General features: G+C 41.3%; 1 protein-coding gene across 1 annotated transcript; it reads left to right on the top strand.

Moving 5' to 3' along the window:
• The first annotated feature begins 7,814 nt into the window (after positions 1 to 7,814).
• Positions 7,815 to 24,893, top strand: LOC310876454 (N-lysine methyltransferase SMYD2-A-like). The gene is made up of 12 exons (XM_083789995.1): positions 7,815 to 8,150; positions 11,434 to 11,497; positions 12,775 to 12,885; positions 14,638 to 14,701; positions 18,010 to 18,131; positions 19,068 to 19,138; positions 20,420 to 20,522; positions 21,044 to 21,154; positions 21,542 to 21,668; positions 23,012 to 23,186; positions 23,542 to 23,650; positions 23,920 to 24,893. Exons 1-12 carry the CDS (start codon positions 7,981 to 7,983, stop codon positions 24,058 to 24,060), a joined length of 1,368 nt encoding a protein of 455 aa, XP_083646121.1. The 5' UTR covers positions 7,815 to 7,980; the 3' UTR covers positions 24,061 to 24,893.
• Positions 24,894 to 25,170: the final 277 nt, after the last annotated feature.

Below are 25,170 nucleotides of genomic sequence, written 5' to 3'. Positions count from 1 at the left end.
CAGCACGCATGCACACGCACATGCGCGCGCACACACACACACACACACACACACACACACACACACACACACACACACACACACACACACACACACACACACACACACACACACACACACACAGTACACACACACACACACACACAAACCTGCAAACGTACATACATCAACACGCGACACAAAAGAAAGGCACCTTAATTGAGCAATTACAGTGGACCCACGTGCTGCCGCCCTGCATGCAGAAAATAAACTCTGAGCGGCAATCCATCTCTCAAGCCGCGGCCTGACGCTGACCCCTGGTTAGTACTGCAAGTCCTCTCTGGGAGCTGCGGAACGCCGCACGATAACAAGGTCACGAGTGGGAGGTGAGTGCCCTCTCCAGCGCTACGGTAGGACCAGCAGCACCCACGGTCTTTAACCCGCTGGATTTCACACACTACCCTCATCCGTGACCTCGCCGCACAGAGGCATTAGCAGCTGCTATTTTATGAGCTTCCCAATGTGACAAAGCACAGTGTATATCCACCAGCCATATATTCATGAGTCATATCTTCAGAAGCAAAGTACGTATTTAGCTTGATCCGTGGAGGAGAAAGGAAGTGCATTATTGTGTTGGCATAGTGATAAGTCAACGGTGTCAAAGTCTTGTGGTAAGCCTTATGTAAGGACTTATATCTATCTCAAATAAGCGGGTGCACATTATAGTGTATAGGCGGCCCATAAATTGTTTATTCGACACAATGTTTGCATTTTGATGCTGGAATGCATTCATATTTAATTGAGTTTGTTACCTTGTTGCTTAATAATTGTCTTAAAGGTGGTGGGGGGATGTTAAGTGAAACTGTTGCGTAGTTTATCTCTGGTTGTCTGCTCGTCTTCTGATTGTAGGTTCAATGGCGCGCACGCCGCACACACACACGCGCACACACACCCTCACACACACACACACACACACACACACACACACACACACGCACGCACGCACGCACGCATGCATGCACGATGTCTAGCTGTTTCCATCCTTAAAAGCCCTGATCTGTAAACTGTAATTAGAACATAGTGCCTGCCACAGACATGCATGTTAATCAATGAGTTAGACCATTTTCTTCATTATAATCTAGACAATATGAGACTTCTTTCTTTCTTTTCTTTTTTATTTCTTTATTATATTTTTGGGATCTTTCTGCCTTTATTTTGATAGGTACAGTGCTAAGCTGAGAAAGGAAACGGGGGAGAAAGATGTGCAGTGACACGCAGCAAAGGTCGTCGGTATCGGAAGTCAAACCCGCAACACGCTGTCAGGCTTAGCAGCATATAGGTGCCTGGACCGCTAGGCCAGCCCGGGCCACAATCTGACATTTTGAAGGAAGCACGAGCAGTATCTGTCAAGGTCAAGTGAGTATTATTTACATATTGAAGCTGTAAGAAGTCCTCACTTGTGACATCTGATAAGTGTCAGCACTGCAAAAACAACGTACTCCTCAGAACAAGCGACGATAATGCCAGTAGAGTATCCGTTTAATACTTCCAACGACCCCGTCTCTTATTCTGTCCATTTTGTCCTATAACAGGGTTTCCTTGAGTATTAAATCTATTTAGGATTTATTGTTTCTTATTATTTCTCGTCACTGGAAATTATAATCCTTTCACCTAATCCCCCCCCCCTTCCTCCTCCCTCCCTTGGTCTCATATCATATTCATCAAGATCATCCTCTCTGGAAAAAAAAAACAAGAACTTTATGTCACCAGTCAGGGGGCTTCTTCCCAATCAAATCAGGTTCCTCTGATGCAATCAAGACGAGACACCAAAGACGGCGACATAATCTCCCCGGGACATGCCTGCCTTGCTTGTGTGTTATTAAAAACAAATCTTTAGATTGAAAGACTGGAAAAAATGGAATTATAATAAATCTGTACAGAAACTGGGGCAAGGTTGGATAAAGCCTTCAGATATGGATGAGGGACAAATCTTCACACCACTGTTATGTGATGAGCATGTGACGTGTGCATAACACACAACTACGAAGGTGCTTCTATATTTATTGCAGATGTGTGCTTGAACGTTTGACGTTTTTATTAAAAGATATTTGTATAGCCAAGATCAAGCTCCTGATGTCTGTGGCCTAAGGTCAGGTGGTTTTGGTCCCTGCCACTGCCACCCCCACTAGTAGCCCAGGACTACTAGTAGCCCAGGACTACTGTCCTGAGCCTTGGGGAGAGTGTAGAGTGGACAACCAGCCTCCCCCGATCTGGAGTCGCCAACTGCTTCTTTCCACCTGAAGGTGAGGAACTTGGGAGAGAGCAACCCTCATGGAGGTTCACTCAATCTACCCCAGCCGCGTCATTTCAAAGCCTATCCGGGTTGTGCAAGGACGAGCTGTGATTGGCCAGTCGATGTGATTGACAGCCGAAAACCTAACCCCTAAACCTAACCTCGGAAAAACTATGCGTGCCCAGGGGCGTGGTTATAAGCACAACCCGGCTTGGATTTTGAATGTCGCACCCCAGCCCCCTGCTGAACAGGTGTCTAACATAACAGGTGCTGAACAGGTAACTAACCAATAGGAGTGCAAGCATACAATCACCTGCTGGGTTACCACCTGTGAACACTGCCAAATGTTTTTGTTGGAGTGCCTTAATTAGGCTCCATTTAGACTCCAGTCAAATCTGATTTATTTCTCAAATCTGATCTTTTGACCCGACCATTCACACTGCATTTGCAAGTGACCAGATCGGATCGGTCACATTTACACTGGAAGCCAAATCCAGATTGGAATCTGATTAGTTTAAATATAAGTCTAAACACAAACAAGTGACATGGAATCTGATTTAGTTCCGGTTGTTGCATTCAGACAGAGATGAATCTCCTCAAATCAGATTTGAATCAGATTTGAAACCACCTCTGAATCTGGCTCAAGTCATATTGGAAAAAATCTGATTCCATGTGACTTATATGTGACCTGTCTGCATTTAGACTTATTTAAACCAATCGGATTTCAATCTTGATGATCTGATTCAGGGTAGATTTGGCTGCCAGTGTAAATGGGGCCTTACAAGTGTGGGATCAGTATAAATGGCATTAGGAAAACAATTGTGTGCTTCAAAGACACCATAGACTGTAAAAGAAAATGGACAAAGCGTTCTCCAGGTCTGATATGGACGTAAGATGAAGCCTGTCAGTAAATCGCCATCTTTCTAGATCCATTTGGGCCCCGACAACGAGGCGGGACTTCCCCTTCTTCTTCGTTGGTTTTTATTTTGACTCGAGCTGGGAGGTGGTCCAGATCATAGACTGTAACGGTAGCCCCTCAGAACATACTCGACTTTATGGTCTTATTTTTTCATAAATGGGACCATAATTCTCCAAAAAGAATATTATGACATGAGAAATGAGACTTTAAACTAGTGACTGGAAGCATTCATGACCATGTTTATTAAGGTAATACAGTCTAGGTGAAGTTGGGCACAAATACATGGACCTCTATGGAGCTATGGGTTTTTTTTGGGCCCAATGACAGCGCCACAACAGGCCATTATATGAACTTTCAGGAAGTCAGGATTTCCTACTGGCTTCAGACACTATTGGCTTCACTGCCCCCCTGGGCGCAACCTAGCAGTCTTTATCTACTGGAGATGCGGTGTATGACATTGGATTTCGAAACAAATTAGTTCAACGCAAAATGCTGCATTCAAGTTTAGGAGACTTCGGGGAAAAAGCTATTCTCCTGAATGCTGCCTTCCGGCATGGCATGGAAAGGAGAGGAAGGCATTTGCATTTCTTTCACCATAAGTAAATGCTGCATTTGTGGTCTGGAGAGGGCAGTTGTTTTACAGACGGGTATAAGGGCAGGGGCTGAAGCCTCCTTTGATGTCAGGGGTCATCCCCATGCTGACTTGTGGAAGTTGTGGTGGACATTTTTGTCAACTACACAGCAATGAGGTGAGTGACCCACTATGACTTCATGAACAATATGGTGCACTTACAGCCAACATCCACTTGATGGCACACTAGATCAAAAAATGTGAACACCAGCAATGTATTTGTTGTTGGTCACAGATCAGCTTTTCTTTTCTTTTCTTAGTAGTGTATCTTATGGCTATTAGATGTACACAAAACTTTAAAGTTATTGTACAAATAGAAATTCAAGTGTAAACATTTGAAATAAGGATCAATCCCAATCATGATTGAGTCAATTCATTAATTTGGGAGAATTACTGGGAAGGAAGCGTTATTCATTTGGACAAGATTTATATCGGAATAGATACGATTTTGGGAGATCACATTTTTTTCCAAAGGAAACGGAAACTACAAAATATGTGATATTCTTGTTTTCTAAGGCGAGGAACAAAATGATCAATGACCAATTTTCGGCATCAATAATAATTGTGCATGAACTTAATTCTAAACGTGATTCTGTTAGTATACAGGTAGGCTTAGGCGACATACACACTATGAACTACTCTCCTCAGATGGCTGGATAAGTGTTTTCTCCTTGTGCATTCTGGGCCTTCACCACCAGATGACGACATTGGCCTACAATGGAAAGTATCTACACAGAATGGACACTTTTGTTTAGCCTCAAGTGTGCAGTAATAGAGAAACAAAATGAGTACACAGTCATGTGCTGTATGACTGTGTGAGCACATACAATTGTGTTGTAGTGTAAAATATAAATAGTTTTATGGCATAATAATGTACCAGATAGGCTCAAGTTTGATTGAAAATTACAATTAAAATTGTAATTAAATATTGTGTAGGAATGTAGAATAAATCTACAATGAAAATGCAATTACATAGAACTCTTCTGCCAAGGGAAACTGACATTTTTTACACAGAATATGTACAAATGTGTATGAATATACATTGTCAATACAAATGTTAATCAATCAAATATTTTGTCCTTGATTTAGTACTAAATCTACTTATTCAGAAATAGCAAAATTTGCAAATCTACAAGCTCGGAACATGTGCAATGCATTGTGAGCTTGTAGTTCAACTATTCTCACAGAATGTTCATCCCCGTTTCAGAATAGGTACGCTAGGGTTCATGTGCTTAAGTGGTATGCAGATAAGTGGGCACATTTTTTTAAACTAGGCACTGTAAAGAAATTTGGAGCCTTTAGTCTTCTCCAGTGCCCACTCTGCTTTAGTGCTCAGGTTTTTCCAGAACCAGATTCTGGCTTGTGGAAGGACTAGGCTCTGTGGGTTGACTCCTGTCCGGGCCCCTCCTACATCTCACCAGGTCCACTCCTGCTCTCACCAGGCCCAGGACCTGTGCGTTGCACCAGACTCCCAGCACCAGGCACTTCATTCAGGAGTGGTGGATTATAATGGCCCTCCTAAAGGCCTCACCTTCCTCGAGGTCATCGGGGTTTCGGGTCTCTCGAACATCATACTCAGGTGACCTAGCCGGGGTGATCAAGTCCCGACTTACATCCCAGTAGCTACCCTCGATCAGTCCCATTAGGGAAAAACCAGGGACACACAATCCGTTGCTCCGGAACTACTCTGCCAGGACTGGGAGAACCAGATTCTGGCAAGTGGAAGGACTAGGCTCTGTGATATATTATTATGACCCTTTTCCAGTAAATAATTACTTTTTGAGTAATATTATTATTATAAATATGTTACTATTTTCCTAAAGTAACTTTCAAGAGCCTTGGTGGTGCTGTAGGCTTGATTGTTTATTTCTAATGGTAGACGACTGGGTTGGGATGGAGTTGCTTTTCAGGCTGCTGATCCGGTATAGATCTAGACACGGAAACGGAATACGGAATACTCTGAATAGGATACGGAAACGATGTGCACTTGTCGCTATACATTATCTAGCATGGCTTTGCCAGACACATAAAGTGGATTCTGTCACGCCTCCGCCCTGCTAGAGAAAGTGTACGTGATCAGTTGCATACACGTTATCAGCATGGCCGAAGCCAGGCTACGGATTATCAGATGCGGAAGGGAAAACTGTCCGTAACAAACTGGGTAGTGTGAGACTTTTGGGAACAAAAGATGCAATTACTGGGGGTGAGGCCTTACTAACTTTTAACTAAATCCTGCCTTTGATGGCCTGTATGACCCTGGTCTAGCTTTCTCATGATACATTTTAAAGGCAGATCAAACCTTGGGCCGATATTTGTAGTTAGTCGTAGGCTACGTCGTGTACAGGTAACACAGGCTAACGCAGGTTGTGTCCGAGTGTCTCAAGTCTTCTGTGTGTCGCAAGCTCGCAATTCATTTTCAATGGGAGTCACATGGTTTGATGACACAACCTTGTTGCTTGGCTGTCTTCTGCCCTCCCCCCCCCCCCCCCCCCAACATGTCAAACCTGCACGTGACTCCCATTGCAAATGAATTGCGAGCTTGTGACACACCGAAGACACATGAGACCCCAAGGAGACAGCTGTGTCTCGGGTGTGAACGGCCCCAGTAGGCCTACAGGAAAACAAACTACAAATTCTACAGTTGGCACAGCAGCACACGAGCACCTGTTTGATTGATTGATTGATTGATTGATTGATTGATTGATTGATTGATTGATTGAAAATGCTATTTCACAGAATGTACTTTTAGGACGAAATCAGGGTCCTCTATTTTCAATTCACTTCAATGAAAAACAGGAAATCATCCTACTATACATGCTTTGACTTATTTTTTACGGGGGCTATACGCCTGGCCTTACTCCTACATACAACTCACCTTACCCCTGCTCAGAGCCGTAGTAAGACAACTCCGTTCACTTCATGGGAAGTTTGTGGAATGCATTCGAGTCTCTGTGCTCGTGCGAGTACATGAACCACGTGACAAGGCTGTTTTTTGCCCCCTCAATGTCATAACTCTGTCTTACTCTATGGCTCTGCCCATCCTCATTTTGGTAGTTTGGGATGGCTTAGGGTATTTACAAGATTCGTTACACGAGAAAGACACCCATGTTGTTATGTAGCAACAACACCAGAGGGAGTTCCACTAATCACGTTCAACCCAGATTCAAACAAGCGGTTAAATTAATTTTGCTATAGGCTATGCCACAAAAATGTGAAAGCCTGCCAACAGTCGTAATGGAATGTAGCACTTGACTGCAATTTGAAACTGGCCTGAGTAAAAAAAATTAAAAGCCCCCCCACCTTCCTGTAGGCTAGGTCTACTGTATTCTTTCTTTTGATGTCTAGTATTGATATGATGTTTTTTGCCTAGTACTGTAGGCCTATAATGTATGTCATTAAATGTTCTGATGAATTGAAAATAGACGACCCCAATGTAATCAAGTCTTAGTGCTTTTCTGGGTTTCATCCTCTTAGCAGACCTTGTATTGAACTGTGCTTTCCTCGAACTATGCTTTTCTACAAACTATAAATACCATTTTCAATCAATCAATCACAACTGGTCATTATCTAAACCAAAGATTGGAGTCCTGTTCGTGTTGACTTGATTGATTGAAATATTTATTAACAGTTTTCAGAATGGGTACATTTCATATGAAAGCATGTCGTGCTGAATTAACTTAGTAAAAAACACAATTTGCTTTAAAAAATAAATGGGGCGGGGGTAAGCTTATAGCTGACACAGAGTCGTTTGGTATTCGGCCCATTCAGTTAGCTACTATGGAAGTTGGTGCCTAGAATTTGGAATTCGGAGATGACCTAATTTAAGGACAGGCCTGTAGGCCACCTGGCCACCACTTACACATTGCTCTGCTGCTATTGCACATGGTTACGTAACAGTTGCAAACCGCCTGCCAAAAGCACATTGGATATGATCTACTGGCAGGGCGGATCCTGGCACCCCCTTAATGACCCCCTTGGTGATTGTAGCGACGGGGCACGTCGTTTGTCACATGCAGATGCTGTGAACCGTAACTTGGACCCCGGTGACGTGACGAACCTTAAAGGGTAGAAGGGGAACCACAATCTATCTTCGCTTACCTTGTGGGAATAAAGCAGCTTCGAAGGGCCCATTGGAACTTGAAAGACCTTGGAAGCACAATGAAGGAACAAATCGAGGGAATCGAGTTGTTTGAGTGTCCTGCTAAAGGACGAGGTCTTCGGGTGACCAAACCATTCAAAGTTGGCGAACTTCTCTTCTCCAGCCCGCCGTACTCTTTCGCCCTCTCAGTTGAAGAGAGGGAAAATTACTGCGACTTCTGCTTTGCTAAGTATGTATTTATGCGGCGTGCATACTTATTCTACCTTGTTATTTCCTTTCCATGATGTGCATTAATAGGCGTATTGTAGCAATTTGTAGGAGGAGGAGGCTACGCACCCGAATCACTTAGTAGCCTACTCAGTCCAGTCTTTACGCATGCGTATTGCGTAATGGGAACATCAGACAATTAGACCACTACCACCCTTATTTTCAGTTCGTTTTAATGATTCAGTTCCTGACATTTATATGTTCAGCAAACACACGGCATTCAATACGGACTAGGCCTACACTGCTTCACTGTCAGTTCATCTGATTCTGAGTGATTCTTAAATATAGACGCAATGAACCCGCATACTGCATTCCAAAAACTAAAATGTCATGCGGAGTCTATAGGAGAGTATCCTATTCCTATACGTGGCTCATCTTTCGCTGTGTCAGTGCATGAGTGCAGTCACTGCATCACGGTGGAAAGTGCATGATGCGAGCTGTGGACAGCGTAGGAGGTCACCTAGTATCTCACCTTATATTAGTAATTTATCTCACCTATCATTATCAATCAATGGTCTGATATAAACGTGATGATAACGTCCCATTCAATGCATACCGTTCAATGCATACCGCTCAGTCTAGCAAATAGCAATGCCTTGAATGGTATGGGCCTTTACATAAAAGGCCCTCAAACGTTTAGTCTATATAACGTCCGTTTTTTTTTTCTTCTTTTTTTAACTATAGGCCTATAGCCTGCTTTAGTCAACGGAAAATGTATTTTCAGGTTGGTACACTGCAGTACACACATCAATTGAATCCAATCAGGAGAGAGAAAATAGGGCCTACAAGATAAACAAGTGAACTTTCTAGAAGTGATGACTGATAAAACTTGTACATCCTCTATAAAAGAAATTAAGCTGATATAAGTGGTTTCTGATTGCTTGAAAATGTTCTTTTTATTGAAGAGCTGAAAAGAGAGGGGCCAGTATTGAACAAATGAAATACTACACTGCCTATAGCTCTAATCCTCCAAAATCACAAAGGCTAATTTGACCTTTGGGATACACAAATAAGTCTGTGTGTCCAAAATCGTATAGTTACCGATACTGCACTTTGGCTTTGTAGGGCAGTAGACCTACTATAGTAATCTGCATAATATCTTTTACTGTTATCTGATGTCCACATTTTCTTTTTTTAATTCAAAATTACTATCCTTTTTCTGTCAGGGTTGGTATGATACTTTCAGAAAAAAAAGATGTCTTCATCTACTCCCTTATTGAACAGGCTTTGTTGTAAAAACACACACCATTTACTGTACAGTGTGTGTACAGTAGTGTATATTGTGTTTCTGGAGTATAATCCTTTGGTAAGGTCCTGCTTTGTAGTAGCCTACAGGTGCATGATTCCTCCTGAGAACACTTGTTTATATCGATCACAGTAGAAGTCAAAAACAGTTTGCTGGGTGCACAGGCTCACAAAGATTCACAATAAGAAAATAAAAATCCTTCTGGTTCTTTTTATTCATGGATGCATGGACAGACGGCATACGCGTTTCGGCGTCAAGCTTATTTCACACTTGATATTATCGACACAGATCACATACCTCAGACTACTAATTTAAACCTAATGGTTAGTGATGTACATCACTAACCATTTAATATATTTAATTTAAACAAATGGCTATGTAAGATAACTTGCAAGTGTAATAATCATTAATGCAACAAAGACTTTACAAGTTGATGACTGACATTGTAATTACTGTAGTGTACACTGACTGACATTGTATTTGTAATTACTGTACACTACAGCTGAGCTGCATAATCAGGTATAGACAATAGAAATTATGCAATTTGACTATGTTAACGATCTTTGAAATGCTCTTCTTTTGCAAGAATCTGCTCGTACGATCAATCTGATGTTCAGCAATTAATTTCAGATTTGCCTAGAGTGCTGTATTTAATTGACTGAGATCTTTGAACAAGCTCTGAGAATTCTCATTCCCCATGAATCAGCTGTGGTCCTGAGGATCCAGCTAAACACATTTTGGACAGGCAACAAACTGATCCTTTCAAGACTGCTCCAGGATTTGACTTGACTGCACAAAGCACAGTGGAAGCAACCCACCTCAAAACTGCGTTCAGGGCTGTTCTGATGTCCCTATGGCCTATACATACTATACCAGTACGATGCCCTGGGGGCGAGAAGCGACATTGCGTGCATGGCACGCATCCGCCTGGGTGACAGCAGACTGCTGGGCGAGCGCTGGCACTTTGGCATGGGGGGTCAAATCAACATATGGAGTGAATTGTGTACTGGCCATATATGGAGCGTGTCTTGAGTGTACAGGGTTTGATGAGGTCAGATCAACATATGGAATGTCAGAACAGGAAGGACGGGTGGGGTAGAATCAACATATGGAATGTCAGAACAGGTCAGCTCCATATATGGAGATCTAAGGGTTTGAGGTCAGATGCAAAGTAACTGGCTGGCTCTATATATGCAGATCTAGGTGATGATCAGTCTTCTTCATGTATGGTTATCCAGGGTTAGATGAGGTCAGTGTCGTGATCTTCATATATGGAGATGGCCATATATGGTGGCGTGACCTCACTGACGTGTCACGATACGCGATGTCACGAGGTGTGACCATATATGGAGGCATGATCTCACAGTGATGTCACAAGGCGTGACCATATATGGAAGTGTGATGTCACGAGGCGTGATCATATATGGAGGCGTGGGGTGACTAATTAACGGACGGACAGACGGGAGATGAAGGTTTTCATAGTAAATGCGATCTACGGTCGCAACTACAAGTGCTGCAGCTATGCACTGTTTGGGATGATTGAATTGATGTTGGGCTGTTGACAGCTGGTATGTCTACTATAAGGTCAGCTCTATTAATACTACAGAGAAGGATTAAAACTCTGTGGAATCTGTCTTCTACAATGGGAGAACTGGGAGGAAGTTTCGACTTTTTCTGTTCTGAGGGGATAATCTAGACATCAAGACAGATTTGTGTTGGTTGTGATCAGTCTTGTGTTGATTTTGAATGTGTATTCATCTTTTATTATTATTATTACTATTGTTATTATTATGATTACAAATATGTTGAAAGTTAACTTGAAACGTGTGTGTGTGTGTGTGTGTGTGTGTGTGTGTGTGTGTGTGTGTGTGTGTGTGTGTGTGTGTGTGTGTGTGTGTGTGTGTGTAAACAATTCATCCAAGAGTAAATATGTATGTAAAGTTGTAAACACATGTTGTAACATGCTGCTCATTAAAACCTAATGTCTGTTTATTCACAGGAAACAGCGCTTGGCTAAATGTGGAAAGTGCAAGAAAGCCTTCTATTGCGATGTCAACTGCCAGGTAAGAAACAAGTGGAAGAGGAGAAGGGGATTAATGACTGCAGGAATTTTAAGTTGCTCACCTCTACCATCTGATTGTTCATTTGTTCTTGGTTACTTTTCTGAGTGATTGAATACTTTATTACTAATTTAGAAATGTAAACAGTGCATGGTACAGTAAGACATTAGGCCAAAAGGATAACACAAAAAGGTCCTGGTGACTTGTTTCCTTGTATGGCTTTGTTTCACAAAGCCATACTATAATACTGTTTTTTAGGATATATTATATCTTATATTCAGGCCAATAGGGTTGTGTAACCTACCAGAAGAGGTGCACTGGAGGACACAGGGCAGTCAAGGTCAGGACCACTGTACAGTATACTGGGAGCTTAGCATTGTGTTGAGGGGCATACATGTACATAGCATAGCTTAGACGGCCTATAGACCAACTGTTAAGCAGTATTTGTGTGGGTGAGTTTAATTTTGGTGCGACTTTGTGCCAGCTAGGTTAATTTCATGCTTGTACACAGACATGCATAAATGAAAGACATCCACATGAAAGACATGACTGTTGGGCACTGGCGTACTTCGAACGATGCAAGTTGGAAATGAATGCCCCATCCAGTTATTATGTCTGTGTCCCTTTTATGCCCATATATGGAGTTCTTTGTCAGCCATGCCCAAATATGGATTCTATGCAGATGTCCGAACATCATTGTGACGTCAGAATTTCATTGTGATGTCAGAACAGGCCAGTTGAGCCAGCTCCATATATGGAGATATAGGGGTGATCAGGTCCAGAGCCCGGGCAGAGGCTTTTGTGCTGGTTCTGGACAATGGTGTATCCGACGGACTCGACACCGGGCACTGCACTCCATGTGGTGGTGTGGAATGTGTGTCACACAGTGGGACAAACAGTTCTCGAGTTACGTGGATTACAGACATTACATTACAGTACATGGTGGTGCATTATTAGGACTAGAGTGGTGCCCATTGGACCCTCTACAGCGGTGCTCGTTCGAATTTAAATTGGTCGTGCAAACGGTTCTCGGGTTACGTGGATTTCAGACTTACAGAGACTTGGTGCATTTATAGTTAGATAACCGGCTTTAGCTGTGTTTACAGTACCTCTAAATGGCTGCTGCCTGCTGTGAAAAGAGTCAGTTTATGTCTCAAGCATCATGTTGCAAACTTATTTTTTTGTCTGTGTGTGTGTGTGTGTGTGTGTGTGTGTGTGTGTGTGTGTGTGTGTGTGTGTGTGTGTGTGTGTGTGTGTGTGTGTGTGTGTGTGTGTGTCAGAAAGGGGATTGGGCTATGCACAAGCTGGAGTGCTCAGCAATGAATGCGTATGGTCCGAAATGGTGTCCGTCAGAGTCAGTCCGCCTGGTGGCCAGGATCCTTGCCAAAAGGGTAAGTGGGGGGTCTTTCTTGATCATTTCTTTCCAACACTGTTCCTAATTATGAAATACGAGTTGTTAGGTCTATTGTAGACTCCCCCGCTTCCGATTTTGTCTTTAGTCACGGTTATCATCAAATCAACATTCCACCCAATTTGCCTCTCGAGGCACCGCCCAATTCCCTGTGTAGAACGGATGTCGGCCTGATCACTCTCCTTTGGCCATCCACTTCCGGTGGTGCTCCGTTGTTTACATTCCTGATAACAACAAATCTACATATTGTAGTTACCGACAGATTCAACTGCGGAGCTCTGAATCTATAAATCAGGGATGGATTTAAATTCTGGACAAATTGAAAGAATGGACTCCATAACTTCTAAAACGTATTGGAGGAGCCACTTGATCAGAGCCTAATATTTTCTAGTTTTAGAGAGTAGAGAGTTAGTGTGTTTACTACTGCAGTAGCTGATGACGTCTAGTATAGAGGGAAGTTATTGTTAAATAACAAAAAAATATATATTTTTTTGCTTGTAAACACAGGGAAAGTTTCATACTATGCTTTAAGTTCTGATTTTGGGGACAGAAAGCAGACCTGTCCCAGTTGACCTGAGAGGTCTGTTTGGATGGTTCATGACAGCACAATATTTATAATAGTATAGTATAATATAATAATAATATATACAATAATATATAATAGATAGGAAATTGTGGAGGGCAGCGATCCAGGAATCCCGAGTTGTGTTGGCTAAACCTCACTCTCGCATGCAGTAACTAACATGATAGCACAAGATCAGAAATGTATTTTGGCCTCAGTGCTTTAAAAACCATGAAACCATTTTTGATATCAGTTATCTGACAATTCTCTAAATTCTTAAGTTCTCTAAAGAACGTGAATGATGTGGTGGGTATAAGTACAGGTACCTTACAAGTTACAACTAGTGCAAAATTAATACCGGAGCTTGCTGGAGCCGAGCTCCTGCGCTCCGGTATCTATACAATTTACAATTTACAATTTAGGCATTTAGCAGACGCTCTTAATCCAGAGCGACTTACATTAAGCAAGAACAAAAAAGCATGGGAATACATCACATAAAAAGCATTTATCATGAAACTTGCGTAAGCTAAGAAAGTAACAGTGGAATATCTATATAATGAAACTATATATAAACTATACATCTATACTACTATGCTATACATACATATATATAGAAGGCGTACGTACCACCACCCCAAATGCACATACAATATACAATACGTCTGTATTATTTAGTTTCAAATAAAACTTGGGTTGAATGATCACATTGATCACATTGCAAGTACCAAAAAAAACCTTATTATTGTTATTATTATTTTGAAATGTGCGCCCGCTTTGAGAGGAAATGGGTGCCTATGAGACCCCGTTGACACATCGGCAAGCCTGTGTTACGGCGGTGTGTAACTAAAACAAGTCTCAATCTCTCTTGGCGACTTTTGCATCTGTTGTCGTTGCATATGGAATATGGAACATATACTTTTATGAAGCAATAGTTTACTGCTGCTAATGTTATACTGTATTCTCAGCTGGGCCACTGGGCCAACAGAACCGCAAATGTTATACCGTATATGGCTACTGTGTTCTGATGGGTGGGCGGGCGGCCCGCCGACCCTGTCATATTGAATTGATTTGTACTAACTGCTGTATACAGACCTTTGTGCATTATTTTTATTTTTTAATAAAGATAAGTGTTGCCAAAGCTTAATCTTTTGCTAATGCTTTTTTCTACAGAAGACAATGCAGAAAGAAAGATGTGCATCTGAGAGGCTTACTCTGGTTGGAGAGCTGCAATCACGTAAGGCATCATCATTCAACAGAAACGCACAAACATGCCCACACATTTGCCATAACATCGGTATAATTTAATTAAATGAATTTGTAACTAAGAGAGATGAAAAATGTAGCCAAATGTGTAATTAGTGTAATTAACAAACCTTTTTTTACCATATTCAGAGGGTGGGCAATCTTTTCGTTGCTAATGAAAAGCATAGAATAAGTCAATAATTTAATAATGAAAGCAAACAAAGAATGAGTCAATAATAATATAATATGAATAATAAAGGTAAGATAACTGACTATCTGGGGAAAATGTTTTATTACTGTATATTTCCAAATAACAGCCCTTACTCAAATAACCGCCCACTTCCTAATAACAGTCCAGGTTCTGACCACCACCACAAAGTCCTGGTGGCATCCTGCAAAAAGTTGAGATTTAACTCGTGCCATACTCAGACAATCCTCAACCGATTGTTATAATTCCAAGTGGTCTACTTCGTCGAAGTGTATATTTTCATTGGGTGTATAAGGCGCGATTCATACTCCTATTTTAGAGCCGAATAAAAGTCGGTTCGGCTCTGTAGAGCTATACATCGTGACGTCATTTGAGGTTCGGGGGGGGGCGGGTACCGTCCTAATGTCGGCTCTTTGGTGCTACTGAAAATTTCTGACAAGCCGAAATCATTTTGGCACTACAGTGGTAAAATAGGAGTATGAATCGGCCCTAAGTCATGTTTTTTATTATGCCTTTTATTTATCAAACAATATGGAGAGAGATGGTAGGGTAATGCCCAAGCCCTGTTAGCCATGCAGCCTATATTTCATGTGCACTGACTGAGCTGTGGTGCGTTTCAGAGTAATCTAGTAAGAGAGTGGCGACACTAGCGTGAGTCCCATTGTAACAATGGAATGCGGAAGTGCTCATTCTATCTCAATGGGATAGTTCAAATGTTTGGAACTATAGACCATAGCACCCCGCTTTGCAGCGGTGAGCTTGTTAGGCCTACACTCAATTAGGGATTTCCCCAGCGGTTAATTAATAGTTGAAAATGAATTCATTAAAAAACTGTGCACATGTATTTTTGATCTATAAGGCCAAACCTCACTTGAAAGAATATATTAAAGAGTATATGACAGCCTTTTAAAATGTTGGAATTTTACACAACTGTGCTACCAAACTAATTACATCATGCCAGTCTGTTTGCGTGAATCTGGGTCAAATCAATTAAGCAGCAGGAGCTGCCTATAAGCTCCCCTATTCTCAATATTAAATCAAAAAGACAAAAGACTTTGCCTGCTATGTATGTTTATCATACCTTTTTATTTTGCACTGAAAAACATGCTCCACAGGAACTGTAACCAAATAATGGCCCGGTGCAGGCAAGTGCAAAAATAGATAACGGCCTACTGCAAATAGCGGCCCGGGTCCTTATAAACACATCGATTTAGCATATTAACAGCCCGGGCTACTATTTGGAAAAATATGGTTATGCACATAAAATAATGGTTGTCTTCGATCAATTGACCTCCTCTATCCCAGTCTAATCACCAATCAGGTAGATAAACAAAAGTGGAAGTTGCCCACCCCTGGTATAGGCCTACAGTACATCATGAGGAGCAGCACAGTGGTAATGTTAATATATATTTGGGGGTGGAAAATATGTTGTGCTCCCATACAATATGGGAGTACAACATATTCCAATATTCAAAATATTTCTTGAAAATAATATTCACCCTTTTCAAGCTGATGTACTGTATCTAGGTTTAAAGTGGTTGAAAACCCCTCCATGGACCCCTGGGGGTCTCCAGACCGCCCTTTGAGAACCACTAGGGTCTGGCAGTAGTGAAGCGTTCCACACCATCTATTTATACATAGTGATAGTGTGTCAGCCTCTGGATAATCCTTTCCCTGTTCCATTCAGCTTGCAGGAGACAGAGGTTATAGAGGTTATGCGCATACATAATATAAAGTGAGTGGCAAATCGAGTGGTAAAGTGAGTTTAACATTGTTTAACGTCGTTTCATGCAATCAAATAGGACTTTTCTGTTTGGATGTTAAGGCCAGAAAGTAGGTTTTTTTTGCCACTCAGTAGGCGTTCCTGGCTTCTCGCATAACTTCCGGGTATGATGATCCATGTGACATGTCACATGCATACCCTCTATTCTGTTTTCATTTGCAACCAAACAAAAACAATGTATGCTACAGACCTCTGTCTTGTCACTGTCGGCCAGGCACTGACAACTTAATGGTGTGCAGTGTGTGTGTGTGTGTGTGTGTGTGTGTGTGTGTGTGTGTGTGTGTGTGTGTGTGTGTGTGTGTGTGTGTGTGTGTGTGTGTGTGTGTGTGTGTGTGTGTGTGTGTGTGTGTGTGTGTGTGTGTGCGCGTGTGCGTGCATGCGTGTGCGTGCGTGCGCAAGCATGTACACAATAAAATGGTGAGAGCTGCTTAAACTGAGTGCACAGATGGATACATTAACAGTGAGGATTCTACTGTGCATGTGTGTGGGGAGGAGGGGACAGGTTCAGTTTACCCCCAAGACGCTGAGTCAGTGGTATAAATGGACTCTAGTGTCACAGGAGGTCTCTATATCGGTCTCATCTCTCCTTCACCTCTTTGAGAGTCATGGCAAACATCATGGCAGGGGCTACTCAATTTAAGATGGCTCAGGGGCCACTCTGCAAAATTCCAAAAGTGCAAGGGTCGCAAGCTAAAAATGTCAGTATTATTTTTGAAACGTTTACAATTTTATTTTGTAACAGACTACATGACTAGTCTAAACATGGAAGGAAACACAGTAAAAACCACATTTACATCTATAAGGCCAAACCTCAATGAACAAAAACGTTACAAAATTAGTCTTCATTCACAATGTGAAGAGAACATATAATGAACAGATTATCACAGGTGAATAAATAAGTGGTTAATACTAAGCGGACATCAGGCCATATCACTTTCTCTGGAACAAACAATATACCTAGAATCTGGCTCAAAACAATGAAAATAACTAATAATATTTGTATTGGAATGATTAGTGTCAATTTGGGGGTCCTTGACATGGAAAAAATTGGGAACCACTACCCTATGGTGTCTCCATAGGGAACCACTCCTGGTCATCAAATTATTGGCTTATGAATGCTCCAAAACCGAAAAAATATCCATGAATTCAAGTCTCTAGGGGTGAGTAATCGATAGGGGGGGGAAGTCATTTTGGGGGTGAACTATCGCTTTTAAAGTGGAGCAGTGCATTAGTGCCTATTCTGTATTTATATTCTTTGCACATGGGTACATTTCTTCATGCAATTAACACTGTGTATTTTCCAAACCAGATGAGGATGTGGACGAGGTGAAGAAATCGATTAACGAGCACGACATCGCCTGCCTGCATCACTTCTATTCCAAAAACCTGGACTTCCCTGATCACCATGATCTGCTTGCACTCTTCTCACAGGTAGTGTGAAGACACCCGTACAGTAGTCGTTTTCCAGCAGAAACATTGTATGTACAAACATGAAACATGAAATGGGGTGTGTGTGGAGGACGTGTGTGGGGTGTGTGTGAACTAGCCTGGAAACTAGACAAAATTGCCACAGGAAAAAGAATCCCTGAGAATATTGGTCTGGCACTCCTCAGTTTGAATTACATTTCGCTCACCCCAAAGTTGTGGGTGACCAATCAGAGCCCACTATTCAATGCAAGACTTTTTTGCTGTGACGTTGGAATCTGTTTGAAATAAATGTTGCGCACTGAAGTTCCAGACTAATATCTATGCAGTGATATTAGTCTAGCTATGCCAGGCTAGGGGAGAACCTGTGTTCCAGTGGATGTACTTTAGTCACAAGCCTATAGGCACGGAAGAGAATTCCCCATTCATTTTTACCATAGACATTTCAAAAAGTATTTATTTAAAGACATTTAAGCCTCGGATAAAGCCAACTCCTGTTGTGACAACAAACTCAATGTTTTGTGCCGATCAAATGATTTCTAATTATTTGAAAAATCTAGTAGCGAAAATAGCTGATCTACAAGCTCACATCACAGTGCACAATCACTATGAGCTTAAACAAAGCTCACACACACACACACACACACACACACACACACACACATCACGAGTGATGTCATGCTCTGTTTAATGATGCTCATAATGTCAGCTTGCGACTTTTGCTGTCTGCTACCTTGAATTGACACAGAATTGCATTAGTACGCACTGACCACTTTCTCACCTGTCTAGCACCCGTGGAGTCTGAAACGCTAACCATCTGCCGACGATTTCTCAACTAACTCACCACGGATTCTTAAAAATGAGGAGAAACGGCCAAATTGTTATCCAACAGGTGCGAATGCATTAATAGGATTAGTAATGATTCCTCTCTCTGTGCAACAGGTTGGCTGTAATTGCTTCACAGTGGAGGACGAGGAGTTGTCCCATAATATGGGTACTGCACTCTACCCAGAGTAAGACACGCACGCACGCACGCACGCACACACACACACACACACACACACACACACACACACACACACACCTCATCGATGTAACCACTTAAACCAATATATATATATATATATATATATATATATATATATATATACAGTATATATATATATATATATATATATATAGTTTATCATATACTTATCATGTCAGTAAACCATCAAAAAGGCAATGCTAAACATTGTCTTTCAATATCAAAGACAATGCCATGCTACACTATGTCATCCAATGTAAAAAGAACATTTAAAAAAAATGCACTGTTATACTATGTCGCCCAATAATATTGACCTCATCACATGAACCCAGTCTAACCTTGATGAGAATACAGTATAGATTAAATCTAGCTGCCTCTGTCCATTACTCCATTTCCAATTCTGATGTATAGTTGGACAGCGGAGGGTTCGTCTGAGATTCCCCTCAGTAATCATTAAATAAAGTTCTGATATAATCAGCGATAAAATTGTTCAGTTGAAAGGCCTTATATAATATCCATTCCAAGTTTTACGTATGTCATGAGGTTTAACTTCGTAAACAAAATTGTTATTATCATTACAGCTATTACGAGCTGGCTATTACGTTATTAACGTTGCGCTGATCTATAAGTTGTCATGCTGTGCGTCGAGAGGCTTTGTGAGTTTGTAGATTTGTCCATTTGGAGGAGTGGTGACGTTGTCATGTTTTACACTGACATTGGACATTCCTGGTTGCCTATTATGGTCTTAAATGGGGCGTGAACAATGCAAATAATTCCCAGCGTCAACACGCCTGTGACTATCAAACAAATCAAAATAAAAAATTAGGAATACAAGTGGTACACACATATCAGAGATTTACACAGCGTTTTGATGAATGGCATGTCCGTTTTTTGCTTAGAGAAAATACACCTTCCTTTAGTAGCACATCATTTGCGACCAGCTTAGTGAATCGGGCCCATTAGAATTGATTGACTTGGTGCGGTATGGATTTTCATAATAGTAAAGACTTGTTTCTCTATTACTGCTGATAAAAAATGTAACATGTTGTTATGCCACTAATGGGCAAAACAAAAGTCACAATACAATGAGTTAAGGATCCCCATAGCTGGTGCCATACTAACCAGCTAGTCTTTCTGGGGTCCACATAAAATAGTTGCAAATACAATATTGTTGTTTTTTGAACATGGACGAGAGATGCCTGAATGAGGCCAGTAACATACTGTAACACTCTACTCCTGTTTACCTTCTCTACCCATCTCCCCTCAGTGTTTCCCTCATAAACCATGGCTGTGTACCTAGCGTAGTTGTCACATACAAGGGAGTGACAGCAGAAATACGAGCAGTGCAGGATATGAAGCCTGGTGATGAGGTGAGGAGACAGCTGCATGTGTGTGGATAGGGGGACAAGATACTGTATGTGTTACAAGGGTGTAGGGGGATGTGATGTGTGAAGGGGGATGTTTTTTGTTTAGGTTCAGACAGCAGTAGGCCTACAACACAACAGCTGACTAAAGAGGGTTATTTTTAGACCCACCATGCGAACCAACTGGTCTTTCTTAGCCACGTAACTTTAAGTCATCTCTATGTTGGGCGTAGGTGAAAGTTTCCAAAGATTTACAACAGTTTCTAAACCGGGAATTGTAAGCCAATTGCAGTACATTATTTTAGACACTCCAGATAATAGGAGAAACCTGAAGTACAATTCACATGTCTGTGTGTGTGTGTGTGTGTGTGTGTGTGTGTGTGTGTGTGTGTGTGTGTGTGTGTGTGTGTGTGTGTGTGTGTGTGTGTGTGTGTGTGTGTGTGTGTGTGTGTGTGTGTGTGTGTGTGTGTGTGTGTGTGTGTGTGTGTGTGTGTGTGTGTGTGTGTGTGTGTGTGTGCCTTCCAAAGATGTTGGTCAGCTACATAGACCTACTATACGCAACAGAAGACAGAAACGAGCGGTTAAATGACTGCTACTACTTCACCTGTGACTGCCAGGAATGTAAAACTAAGTCCATGGTAAGTAATGAAAAAGGCTGAAAACAAAAAACAAGAAGAACATAGACTGTCACTGAACACTATAAGCGAACATTATAAACCTGGGATTCCCTAACCATTTCAACTCGAGACACAAAAGGGGAATTTGTTGTCTGCACAGGACCCAAATATGCACAAATACATTATTATTATTATTAATCATATAAGCCCTATTTTTTGAACATTTCTGATAATCTTTTGAAACATTTTTGAATGATGAACAATGAACAAACAAAATCGTCACCTCAACATCACACACAAGAGCACAGCAGTATTGACAGATCGTTGGTAACAGAACAGAATTATTCTAGCTCACAAGCGGTTAATGTTCCTCAACTCTAACATGTCATCTTCTCTCCTTGGTCTCAGGACAACGTCAAGCTCAAGGTGCGTAAGCGGAGTCCTCCCATTGAGCCAGACGTCATCAGTAACATGGTCCGCTACGCTAAGAAGATCATCGTACAGTTCCGAAAAGCCAAGGACGACGACGAGAAAAATATCCTTCCTTATGTAGTGAGGTTTTCACACCCATAAGGCCCTGGTCCATTGATGGTATAAATCGATGATTCCCAACGTGGGGTCCGGGGACCCCCAGGCGTCCTTGAGAGAGTTCCAGGGGGTCCCCACCTAAATGATAGTTAGGAACCAAATAGACCCTTATGGGTCTGTAACTCAGAGAATGTACAAATGGAACTGGTTCCATTTGTACACTCTCAGAGTTAAATTAACATTGATTTTACAATATAAATTGGGGTCCTAGAGATAAAAATGGCATAAATAGCGGTCCATACTCCGTAGCCTAATGCAGGTCCAACTGGGGATGCTTGAAATGAAAATGGTTGTAAATCACTCCTAGAACCGTAATACAAATCTTCTCTTATGGGGGTCCCTGGCATATGTTTTTAAATGGGTGTCCGCAGGCGAATAAATGTCAATTTAGGGGTCCTTGATATGAAAAAGTTTGGGAACCTGGTATAAATAATGCCACGGAGACCTGTTCTTGAAAAGCCTATCAAGCGTTCCCCTTTAGCATTGACTTTCAAATCATGGTTATAAGTCAAAGGACCACTTCACCACTTTTCAACTTATCTTCATATAATTGCTCCTCAATAATGTTCATGATAAAATATCACAATTATTTTCTAATCAGTCTGTGTCTCATAGGAGGGCTGTGGGCAGTTCAGAAACCCTTCCACCAGTGACATCGTCGTTAGGCAGATTGTTTTTTAAACAATATTTAAAAATAATCATATTTAGATTTTTATTATCGTGAGAATGATGGCTTTCATTATAGCATTGCAACTTTTCAGGAATAGAAAGCCTTCCGTTTCTATTAGCTTGGATTCCTCAGCGATGATGTCACTGGTGGGCGGGTTTTTGAACTGCCCACAGCCGTCCTAGTCTGAGTAGAAAATAATTGTAGCATTTTATCATGAACATTAGTGAGGAACAATTATAGATAGGAGATAGGTTGAAAAGTGGTGAAGTGGTCCTTTAATAGTAGTAAAGAGGCTTGAACAAACAATATACTGTGTATTGTCAGCAAAGTGCTGAACAAACTATATGCATCATCATCAATCATCATACACTTATCCACTGTTCTGCAAGAGCCTCTTAAGTAAATGCATACAATTCAAAGTAAAGTTAAAGTAAATGTACATACAATTCAAAGTAAAGTTAAAGTAAATGTAAGTAGCTACTGTATATAATGTGTGTCGGTTACCATATTTACCCTGACAAATATTTCACTCAAATCTGTTGAATGATCAAAGTAGCATCAAGAGTCTGATTTGAGGTTCAGGTTCAGCCTGTGCCATTGCATCCTTGACTCTCTTGCACCCCCTAGCGAGTTGCTGGATATGTGTGAACTGTACCTGGACAAGATGGGAACTGTGTTTGATGACGCCCACGTGTACATGCTCCACATGTACTACCAGGCCTTTGGGGTGTGTCTCTATATAGACGATTGGAAGAGTGCGATCTACTATGGCGAGAAAATTGTGAAACCTTACAGGTAGGTAGCCTATTACAACTGTCCGGAATGGCCTCAAAACTGCAGGGAGCGAGTCATAGGGCTGGGCTATTAACCTGCTAAAACATAACTATATATATATATTCTTTGATCAATGATTTTTTGATTGTCTGATTAACCACTTAACCCTGTATTATACTTCAGTGTACAATGGTGGCTTACAAAAAGAGAGAAAATAGCCGATCTACAAGATCACACAATTATAGATCTGCTATTTTCATTATTATTATTTCATAATCGTTCATTAATCGTAATCGTTAAATAGCCATATCGCCCAGCGTGTCATACCTTCATATATACATATGATGGTTGTGCAAATCCTCCTTGTCCTGTGCAGTGAGCTGTATCCACCATACTCTCTGAACGTGTCCTCCATCTACCTGAAGTTGGCCAGATGCTTCATGAACATCGAAAAACCACTCATGGCCGTGAGTTTTCTCACAAAGGTAATGATTTAGCACACTAGTCTGAAAGACTTGCAGTGGGTAGCTGAACATTTTCAAATATAGTGCATCAGTAACTTACTACTATACAATACAGTTGCTACATATGCAGCCGCAAATTGTTGTGAACAAAAGTGAAGAACACTACGTGTGTGTGTGTGTGTGTGTGTGTGTGTGTGTGTGTGTGTGTGTGTGTGTGTGTGTGTGTGTGTGTGTGTGTGTGTGTGTGTGTGTGTGTGTGTGTGTGTGTGTGTGTGTGTGTGTATTTACAGGCTAAAGCCATCATGGAGGTGGCTCATGGGAAGGATCATCCGTACCTGGACGCTATAGATAAAGAGATGGCAAAGGTCACATTGAAGAAAAGCAGAGAAGCAGACAGGAAAGTTCAGTCAGATATTATGTCGAGGTTTTAAAGGAAAACAGTGGCTTTTTTAGTTTTTAACTTTTTACATTATCATTACAATAAAAAGTCATAGTGTTTTGTAAATTTTTGGGGGCCCACTTTCAATTATCCTCATGGCCAACAGCTTGGGAATCACTAACTTAGATCAGCGGTTCCCGAACCTTTTTGGCCATGCACCACCTGTTACCTCCCGACCTAGCTGATGCACCCCCCACATGGAAATATAAATTGCATAAGCTATATAGAGACATATATTTCCACATATATGCACATATTTTATCCACATATATGCACATATATGAACCTGAATATGGCATAATATATGCAGCATAGGCTATATTCTGCATTACTTGCCATATATTGGCATAATATGTTAATATATTTAAAATAAAACCAAAGCACCACCATTAGACTTTTCATGTCGCGCACCCCCTAGAAGGCCCCACAAGGGGTGCACGCACCACAGTTTGGGAACCACTGTCTTAGATCATGCACATAAACTGACTAGTCAACTGTCTTCCGTGTTTTGGTACAATCATGTGTGCACGCGACGCACCCCCGTCTGCCCCCCCCCCCCATCCATGCCGGTCCATGAACATTTTATGAACGGTCAGACGGTCCGTGGTAATATTGGGAATCCCTGTGTATATGATGATTTCTTTCAGTTATTTTGCATAGAAGTGTATTTTTGTTTTGATGAATTGAAAATGGAGGACCCTTATGTAAACAAGTCTTATAGTGCTTTTTCTGGTTTTATCCTCTTAGCACATTTTGTATTGACCTGTACTTTCCTTGAACTGTACCCATTCTGCAAACTGTTAATAAAATCAATCAAGTAACCTTCCACTTGTACCCATAGAGCTATATATATATACTGTATATATAAAATTATAATAATAATTATAAATAATTAACCCAGATTTGAACCCGGTTTGTGCTGAGAACTGTCTTATTATTACCATACTGCTTGCACAGGGCATATATTGGATCTTGGCCATTGTGAGTAATGAGTAATTGAGTATGTGAAACATAATGAGCGTGACACAATCTAAATGTACAAGGAGACAAAATACAACCACCCCAATTCTACAAGTTATATTGTATTAACACACTCTACCCA

This window comes from Protomyctophum parallelum, assembly GCF_964188405.1.
Source record: "Protomyctophum parallelum genome assembly, chromosome: 19".
NCBI lineage: Eukaryota > Metazoa > Chordata > Actinopteri > Myctophiformes > Myctophidae > Protomyctophum > Protomyctophum parallelum.
Note: the sequence above shows the minus strand (reverse complement) of the source record. Positions and strands in the feature narration are given on the sequence as shown.

Coding starts and splice junctions, on each gene's coding strand:
- LOC310876454 (XM_083789995.1), top strand. CDS start 7,981: ATGAAGGAACAAATCGAGGGAATCGAGTTGTTTGAGTGTCCTGCTAAA. Junction 8,151..11,433: donor TGCGACTTCTGCTTTGCTAA/GTATGTATTTAT, acceptor GTTTATTCACAG/GAAACAGCGCTTGGCTAAAT. Junction 23,651..23,919: donor CCGTGAGTTTTCTCACAAAG/GTAATGATTTAG, acceptor GTGTATTTACAG/GCTAAAGCCATCATGGAGGT.